Source organism: Molothrus aeneus, chromosome 4 (genome assembly GCF_037042795.1).
Source record: "Molothrus aeneus isolate 106 chromosome 4, BPBGC_Maene_1.0, whole genome shotgun sequence".
Classification (NCBI taxonomy): domain Eukaryota; kingdom Metazoa; phylum Chordata; class Aves; order Passeriformes; family Icteridae; genus Molothrus; species Molothrus aeneus.
The window spans coordinates 48881730-48891065 of NC_089649.1; the positions used below are offsets into that span (position 1 = coordinate 48881730).

At 36.8% G+C, this 9336-nt stretch overlaps 1 protein-coding gene across 3 annotated transcripts; it reads left to right on the plus strand.

The window, feature by feature from the left end:
* The first annotated feature begins 247 nt into the window (after positions 1-247).
* On the plus strand, positions 248-7902 carry GNPDA2 (glucosamine-6-phosphate deaminase 2). Of its 3 annotated transcripts, XM_066548471.1 has the most exons (7): positions 248-354; positions 1773-1940; positions 2241-2338; positions 2800-2982; positions 3284-3468; positions 3562-3736; positions 6887-7902. In XM_066548471.1, the coding sequence occupies exons 2-7, from the start codon at positions 1813-1815 to the stop codon at positions 6943-6945; spliced, it is 828 nt and encodes a 275-aa protein (XP_066404568.1). In that variant the 5' UTR covers positions 248-354; positions 1773-1812; the 3' UTR covers positions 6946-7902. The 3 variants fall into 3 exon arrangements, with proteins under 3 accessions (XP_066404568.1, XP_066404566.1, XP_066404567.1); XM_066548469.1 differs by having other exon boundaries at positions 3284-3736; XM_066548470.1 differs by lacking the exon at positions 248-354 and adding an exon at positions 495-725 and having other exon boundaries at positions 3284-3736.
* The last annotated feature ends 1434 nt before the right edge of the window (positions 7903-9336 follow it).

Sequence of the window (9336 nt, forward strand, 5' to 3'; positions counted from 1 at the left end):
TCTCAATGTGCTCCGCAGCAGAGGGGCTGCGAGAGGAGCTCTCGAGCACAGCCGTGCTCCAGGCTGGAACGCCCGAAGCCCCCGGCAGCTCCCGGGCCGCTGGGCCGGGCTGGGCCGAGCGTTCTGTGCCTGGCTCGGCACCGGCCCGGAAATGCCCACGGGGGAAGGAGCCCATTTCCCGTCCCCGCCGGCCGCTTCCGGGTCGCGGGGCGGGTTCCGCTGGAGGCGGCGGGGCGGGAGCTGCGGGGCGGGCGGCGGTTCCCGTCCTCCTCCTCCTCCTCGTCCTCGTCCTCCTCCCCTCCTTCATCTCGTCCTGGTCCTGGTGCCACTCGTGGCCGCCGCGGGCTGTCCCGGGTGAGCGGGGCCGGGCAGGGCGCGCCGTGGCCGGCCGGGGAAGGGGAGGCCGCGGGGGCCCGGGGCTGCTGTGCCGGCGGCGCTCCGGCTGCAGGTCTCTGCCAGTGTAGGTTTATCACCCCTCCCTCCCCACCATCGCCAAAAAAAAAAAAAAACGCAAAAAAAGTGTCCTTAGCCGAAAATTCGGTGTGGTTCTGCTGCTGTGCGTGGGTCCCTGCTCTTGAGAGCATCCCCGTGTTCCCAGAGTAAAATTGCTGGGATTTTATGAAACCGGCCTAAAGCCGCGCAGTCTGTTCCTGTTGGCATGCTGTTCCTTCTCGGGGATGTGTGTTAATTCTTGGGTGTGCGCAAATCGTGTTTCCTCGGCAAAGGTGAGTTTGACTTGTCACGGCTCAGCTGTCCAGGGAGATGGAGCAGCACAGGCAGCACACGGTGATGATCATCACTTTCTTCCTTCTTTAGTGGGACAAACATGGTTAAGTACTTTAATTCATATTTTTTTTTTAAATTAGCCGCTCATTTGGGGTCAGCTAAATTAGTGTGGTCTGTCACACCGGTGGCCGTAGGCTTCTGACAACTGTCTTGTGTTCAGTCTAATGCCGAGCACACCTAGACCTGGAAAGGAAGAGCAACGCATCCCAAACTGGGGAAAGAGCCTCAGTCTTCCTGGATAACTACCAGACTCTGTTAAGCAGAAATTCATGGAAAAATGAGTTTCACTTAAATGCAAGAGATGCTTGTATACTTCTAGCAACCAAGCTTGTTTTCTGGATATTCATCTTAAAAGTTGATACAATTGCACTCAAAGCTTTTTAAATTTCTGTTTAAATTTATGTGGCAAAGAAAAAATGTGATACCGTATTTTTTCCTGTGAATTGTAAACATTTCAAATATCTCTAATGCTTTAACTTTTTTTTTTTTTTTGCAGAATAATAAACTTACTGGAGCATTGTTAAGGAGCTAGAATGGGAGTGAAAGGAGCTTTAATAATTTAGTCCCAGTTAGGTATTTTGATTATAGAAACATGGGATTACTCTGGGTCTTGTTTTTGAAGTTGTAGGCATTCAGCTGGTCATAAGAAACAGGAATTAATCTTGGTATATAAGTATTTCCTCTTTTCTGATGGTAATGATGAAAATACTGAAGTTCAAAATGGCTTGTTCTCATCTTGTTTTAGCTTTTTCCTGTTAATTGCTTTAAATTAGTCTGTGGATTTTAATAAATATTTTGACTGTAATCTATCATTTGGATTCTGTAGCTTTTCTCTTGATTGTCCAGCTTGAACTAGGTCTGCAAGAGTGTGGTATGCTAATGCAAGTCATTGGTATGAAAGATGATTTTTTTATCTCCTCTGTAATCTAAGAGTTTTGCAACTACTTATGTGGTGCTTATTTTTAAAACTTCAACATTTTCTCCAGGTTTAAGTTTGTTTTATCATACAAGTTCTTCACTGCCATAATGAGGCTAGTAATTCTTGAAGATTATGATCAGGCTAGTGAATGGGCAGCCAAGTACATCTGTAATCGTATTATCCAGTTCAAGCCAAGTCAAGGAAGATATTTCACCCTTGGTCTACCAACAGGCAAGTTTTATTCAATGTCTTTGAAAATAACTAAGCCTGGAACAATGTTTGTATCACTGGTAGCAGATACAGTATTTAAAAGAACATAAGTATTTTTGGTAATATTCTAAAGTTTTTTTAAATATTAATTTGATTTTTGTGAAAAGTTGTGATGGTTTGAGAAACTGATAAATACTAAATGAGAAACAGCATATTGCTTGTATGTTGAAAAGCACTGTAACAAAATTTGACTGTGAAGACATTTAAATACACTGAAAATGTGCAGATACACAGAACAGTAGAAAAACTTTTATTTAACAGGAAGTACACCTTTGGGATGCTACAGAAAGCTGATAGAATATCACAAAAATGGAGATCTCTCTTTCAAATACGTAAAGACTTTCAACATGGATGAGTATGTAGGTAAGATGTGCTATTATTTGAGAACATACTGTACTGTTTTTTTTCTCCTTATAAAAACTATTAAATATTTTGTCAAAGTACCAGGTTAGTCTAGTATATTTGTATTCGTGTATTAGACTGGTGTCCCAGCATTTTTCTGTTCCTTGATCTACAGAAATGCAAAAATAAACACCAGGGCTAAATCCAGTGTTTCACAGTACTTCTGTAGAATTATGTTGTCATGTAATATTGGGACTGCATTTCTGTTGAAGACTTTACACTCTGGGATAAGATGTATGTGGAGGGAATGTAAACCAGTCACCTTGTACGTGCCAACAGGAAACCTTTCTTCTCGATGTAGTTTCAGATCTTTATTTGACTCAGGTTTGCCTTGCATGCCCTACATCTGTTACACACCGACTAAAATTTAGGCTGTTTGGTTAAATCTTGTCATATGGTAATTTCCCTATAAATCATTTCAGGGCTTCCCAGAAATCATCCAGAGAGCTATCACTCCTATATGTGGAATAACTTCTTTAAGCATATTGACATAGATCCGAATAATGCTCATATCCTTGATGGGAATGCACCAGACTTACAGGCGGAATGTGATGCATTTGAAAAGAAAATTGAAGAAGCAGGGGGGATTGATCTGTTTGTTGGAGGTATGAGGAAATGCTCTGTGGTTAGTTACAATTCAAGCACATAAACCAATTCTTTAGTCATTATTTTCATAACTTGACTAAAGCACAAATATTTCAATTACTGTGTAAGAAAGTTCTGTGACTAACAAAGAATCAGTATAAATTTCAAAAGAGAATGGTTGGTGTCCAAGTTTCTAATGACTTATTGAAAATGGGGAAGCAAAAGGAAAGGATGAGCCCCCTTTTTTATTAATTTACAATGTTTGAGGTTATGTGTTGACTCTCAGGTCTGGAATGATTTATTTTTTTTAACTTTGAAAAGGCATTGGTCCAGATGGCCACATTGCATTCAATGAACCCGGATCAAGTTTGTCTTCAAGAACAAGATTAAAGACTTTAGCAATGGACACCATTTTGGCAAATGCTAAATACTTTGATGGAGACTTATCTAAAGTACCAACTATGGCGCTAACAGTTGGTGTGGGTACAGTGATGGATGCTAGAGAAGTAAGAACTCATTTAGTTCTAGTTGCATGTGTGTTTTCAAGATTACTTGGTATTGATACTGGGATTAAAAGTAAAGAGACCTTTGTTTTGCAGGTGATGATTCTTATAACAGGTGCACACAAGGCTTTTGCATTGTACAAAGCAATTGAAGAAGGAGTCAATCATATGTGGACAGTTTCTGCTTTCCAGCAACACCCTCGCACTATCTTTGTGTGTGATGAAGATGCTACTTTAGAACTAAGAGTTAAAACTGTGAAGTACTTTAAAGGTGAGCACTGAATCAGAGGTCACATGTTTATCCAAAACCGACAGCTTTGAAATTATACTGATTTAAATCTGAGCCTTCCAACACTTTGCAGTCACTAATGTATAATGCTATATAGTCAAAATATAAATATTAACTTACTTCTTGTATTTGGAAAATTGCCAGGAGGCATAACTTGTGCTACCTACATTCCAGACAATATACTTGGGAAGAGTATTTCCTTTGCTTCCAGTTTAAACAATAGTTTAGTAATCTTTAACTTTAAACAGCAGTAATCTGGTGTTCCAGAATACCGGTCTTAAGTTTACTAGAAAGTTTAGCTTAAAAAAATCTTAATACATTTATTAATCCTGATACATCTCCATGCTGCTTTTGCTGTAATGTGATGTCTAGTAAACTGCAATACAGACTTTGAAGCCACCTGAGAATATTTTTCATGTGCAATTAGCATAACAATCTATACTGCCTTTGAAAACATTGCACCCTTTTACCGTGTGTTTTACATATTTGTAGTAGGTATATTGCGGCAAACTTAAAGTAAGTCAGGATATTTGATAGTAATTGAGACTTCCTAGACTGAATTCTGTTTGACTGAGATAGTAGAAGCTGAGAAAAGTAGTTTTCTCCTGACTGCACTAGCACAGCACATGCAATTGTGTGACTCAGTTGTTGTTCTCACTAGCATGGGTATATGTAGTAGCTGAGGTATCAGAGATCAAGATTGTAATTTATTAAATTCTTTTTTAGAGCATTATATTACCAGTGCTCATATATGTATTGGATTGCAGTTTGTACACCTCTATGATATTTATACTGATACCTCTTGTGGCCAGCTTGTTAATTTTGAATTTTTCAGTATGCTGTTCTCTGCTATGTATTTGTGGGGTAGGAGGGAGGGTTAGTCTTTTCTTGTATCACACTGCTAGACAGCACTTACTGTTGTTTTCAGAGATAAACTTCTCTAACTGCTTGGATAAGTTTTAAACATTATCCTGTATTTTATATAAACAGAGGCTTTGCTTGGGAAATACAAACCTAATGTAGAATCACTAAATATAAATTTCAGTGAATATTGCTTTAAAAAACATCAAGGGCTACAATTTATGAATGTGTGCTATTGTGTCACTGTATATAATTACCCTGTAATACACAGCAATAGAACTTTAAAAAGATGGTTTACTTTAAACTTAATTAATTTTACCTGCTCTGCAATCAGTAAGATTCTTTTCCCCTTGTAAGATGGAGAAGTCAGTGTGGGTCAAATTTGGAATTATTTCTGAAACTTGATCTTCAGGTTAGACTTCTTAGGGAAGCTAGGTAGTTATTAATACTGCTATTTATAGTAGTGATTTATGGAGATTTTTCACCACTTAAAACTTTCAATATGAAGCTGCTTTTTTTTTTTGTTTTATAATCAAGTACCACAGTGGCTGGTAAATAGATTAACCTATTCCATTTTTTCTGACTTTCTCAAAACCTATAATAGACTAAAATTATCAAGTGTGCTTATGGTCTTACTTGCAACTTTCTTGAAGAATGAAACAGAAAATGAATTTTGAATTTACTGATTTATCTGCCTATAAGTTAGTTCAGGATAGTTTTTTCCATACTTACACGTACTCCTCTTAAAACTGTGTGCAGAAATCTGTTTATTCAAAGCATACTTGAATACCAAGTGGGACTTTCCTTTGAAATAATTCTTTTGGCATCTACCAAGTCTGGTGCATTTCTTTAAAAAAATCTTTTGTTTCTCACTGTTTTTCCTGTAACACTTTGACTAACAGGATTTAAATATTCTTCATTAAGTATGACAGAAGCTATACTTTGTAACCATTTTTCATGCATCTAGGAAATCGGTAATTATTTCATTTCCCCTTTTTAGAAGAGGAAAATATTGGTAGGAAGCTAAATGTTTTAAAGCTCAAAACATGTTTCTAGTTTACATAGTGTAGCAGCTGTTACTCTTTCTGGACAAACGGCTTTTATGTCAAATGTATACTTAAGTTCTTGTCACTGTTAAACTGAAAAAATATTACACTTGATCTAACATCTGTATTTTATATTAAATAATCACATAGTGATTGGTAATAGATGCTGCATAAGATGCCTTTTTTTATGGTCACTTACAGTAATGACCTTTGATTGTATAGTTAACTCAAACTTCATGTTGCTGCAGTGACATTTAAGGCTGCCACCAGCTGCATCATGTAGCAAAGGTATTTGAATATTCTTTACCATAGATAATAAATATGCAGTAATGTGAGATTTCTTTCATGATTTTTAAGAAAATTACTTTTAGTGTTGCATATTTTAATTTTAGAAATTCAGTCTTTAGTTCAATACTAAAATGGACTTTTACTTTGTGGATTGTGAACACTGATCATTACTGTTATTAGTTCTCAAGGTGAAATGAGGCAAAACTTGCCAGTGATCCAATGTCACACATACCTAGATGTAGGTAACATTTTTATTAAGTTATAGCAAAGTTAAGAAGGAAGCATCTTTTTTTTATTTAATTGCACTTCAGCATTTATTAGAATTAAAGTAGTTGAAGAGGAAAAAAATTATCCCCCTAATCATAGCTATGAAGGACTTGTATATGACAAGAAAAAGCCCAGCTACAACAGAAAACAGCTGGACTGCTAAAATTGAGTCTGCACTAAGAGTCTGGATAATTTAATTTGATTTTGCCTGTCTAGGACCACAAGTACATGATTATTACAAAAACAGTATTACCACAATGCTAGAACATTTCAAAAGAACTCAAGCTGTCAAAGTCTCACTATGTGTGCATCTAATTTTTATGGCACATTGTGGGGTGAGGGAATTACATTGCTGTTACACAGTTTTTAATACACAAAAGATATATTCATTTCATTTGGAAGTATTCCAGATGTGGCTTTTTGGGTCTGTTATTAGAGAACTGTCTGGTCCCTGCTCAGCTCATACTGAATATGTCATTAGTATGCAAGTGATACAGGAATATATCTGCTGTCTCTGACTCTGAACTACTTTACGTAGCCATTTTTGTTCTCATCAATGAATTATTTAAAATGTGTACTTTGAAGCAAATTCCAAATAAAAACGTGGATAGAAGAACATTTTATCAAAGTATAACTAATGTAAAGCTGGCATTGTTGCTTTCCCCCCAAGGTTTAATGCATGTGCACAATAAGCTTGTGGACCCACTGTACAGTATGAAAGAAAACTGAAAGAAGACTGAAGAGGAACTCCATGTGGGTCAGCAGCAACAGTTTTAGGTAGCAGATGAGTTCACTGCTATGCAATATGCTGAAAACTGTTTAAAATGGGAAATCCTAGGTACTGTATTTTTAAAAAGGTCCAATATCTGTACATTCACATTCCATCTGTTTGCTGTGTTGTGCATTTTGCTTTAACATTTGGAGCTCCGCTGTTGGTACATCACTAAATGGAACAGAACAAACTTGGGAGAGACTGCACATTATGTAGAGAAGGGAAAAGCAGAGCACTTACTCCAGCACAGCAATGTATTGCATCTGCCTCCTATTAGAGATGATGACACTTCATTTCCCAGAATTCTTAATTTTTGGCTTGGTTAGAGTAACTACATTTTGCATTTGTGTCTTTAGGCAGAATGGTTTTGGCCTTTGCTATTACTATGGACTTGTAATAGTTGTACAATTTCTACTATGAAATGTTCTGTTTACATATATCTAATGTATATTGAGCTTTTGCACTTGGTTGCCTTAAATTTGTCTTAAACAGTTTTTGGGCATCTCAAGTCCTGCTTTATATTTCGGGCAAATGAAGATATAAAAACAGTGCCTAAAAATGCACCAAATTCTTCAAAGTTACAACTTGCTCCGTGGATAAAAATATTAAACTTCTACAACAGCACTTTTTCCTCTCATGTACTTCAAATTACTTTAGGATTTTATATTTTTGGTAATCAAGCTTTATACATAAGGAAAAAAATCTCAACGTTCCTTCCTGGAGGTACCTGGTCAATTATAAAACTGATGTTACAATTAAATGCCTGAAAAGAGCTTAATTTACAGGACTGTAACGTCTGCAAATGATCATTTAAAGCCAACTGTTAATCACTTTTCATTGTATCATTATAAACATTGAGCTGTTACAAGGAATGTTATTTCCTACTTTGAATATAAGTAAAACTTAAATATAAATCTCTTAGTTTCAAAATTGTTTCATTTCTAATATAAATTGTCATGATTAAATAGTTCAGAATTTCAGGGAGTGATTAGGCACCAAAGGAGAAAGATAAGAGTTTACTGATGAAGACTTTTTTTGGGAAAGCCCTTGTTGAAAATACTCCCTGCAAGAAAGTACAACTATAAGCACAACTTCAACAATTCAACTTTTCACCCAAATGACAGGCATGTAGTCTTTATTACAAAATCACATTATCTCCCCAGGGATGTGGGAGGCTCACCTTTCATCTAGGTGACTTTTCTAGACTAATCTAGGCTCACCTTTCTCATAAATGGTCTTACAGAGTCCTTTCAAAACTGGACTGTTCACTGATTCTGAGGAATTACAAAAGCATGGAAGAATCTGTCTACAGCAGTGTAGGAAGCCAGGCCTAGTGTTTCAATTCTCAACAGTACATTGAACATCCATATTTAAAACAGGTTTTCAGCTTTAAGGCTCAGTTTATTTTTGAAGCATAATGCAACATTGTGGGGAAAAAAGTTGAAAAGACTGCCTTTCAGAAGAATGCTGTTACAGGTAATGTATGACTCAAAATGCAGTGTTAGGTTTGCCATTAGCCTTTACAGCTAAGCAAATTTACAAACAATTATATTACAAAAGCATGAAACTAAAAGTAGTAATTAATTTAGGTTAGTATTAATGGAATTGAATCAGGTTTCATCTTGATGATCATTATCCTTCATGTGCCAAAATGGAGAATGCTATTGAAACAATATTCTTGTTCTTTATTCCAGCACACCTTTCAGTCATGTGCCTCACTTGGCACCCTTACTCAGTAAAGCCCTCTGTGTTCTCAAGATGTGCCAGATCACAGAATTAATATATTTCCTCCCTTTTTAACTACTCGACCTTCTGTAAAACACAGGCCAGTTTAAATACCAGTACAGCAGAACCTGTCTGTCCTTGGGTCTGGGACTCTTATTGCCTCTTTTAATGCACAGCTCTTGTTGTTCTCCAGCTTGTTTCTCTTGTTACACTATTATTTTAAAATTTTGAGTGCTATATTATGTAATTTTTTAAGTACTACCACACTGTTTCTGTTATTTCATTCCTTAAGATACTTCCAATCATTTTATGAAATATCATTTCTTCAGGAGAGTACCTTCCAAACTTGTCCACTACTTTAGTGCGTAAGAGTTAACCTATTACTCTGCAGTAATGGCAAAGCAAGCATTTTCAAGTTCAGGAGTCCTTAAAAGTAAATTCTAAGTTAGCCTAGCACATCAAGGTTACCATTTTATTCTTTTTCTCATTTTAAGGTCTTTCCAAAGGAAAGGGGGAATCAAAAAGTAACTAGATAGAATCAGGTACATTTGTGTCAAAAACTAATACCTCATGTACTTTACAGGTACTGACCAGTTAATTTAAAGTTCTTGTTTTGAAAACTG

What these genes read in the sequence shown, in the direction of transcription:
- GNPDA2 (XM_066548469.1), top strand. Translation starts at nt 1,813, where the DNA reads ATGAGGCTAGTAATTCTTGAAGATTATGATCAGGCTAGTGAATGGGCA. An exon ending in CAACATGGATGAGTATGTAG is followed by an intron (nt 2,339 to 2,799) that starts GTAAGATGTGCT and finishes AAATCATTTCAG; the next exon opens with GGCTTCCCAGAAATCATCCA. An exon ending in GATTGATCTGTTTGTTGGAG is followed by an intron (nt 2,983 to 3,283) that starts GTATGAGGAAAT and finishes AACTTTGAAAAG; the next exon opens with GCATTGGTCCAGATGGCCAC.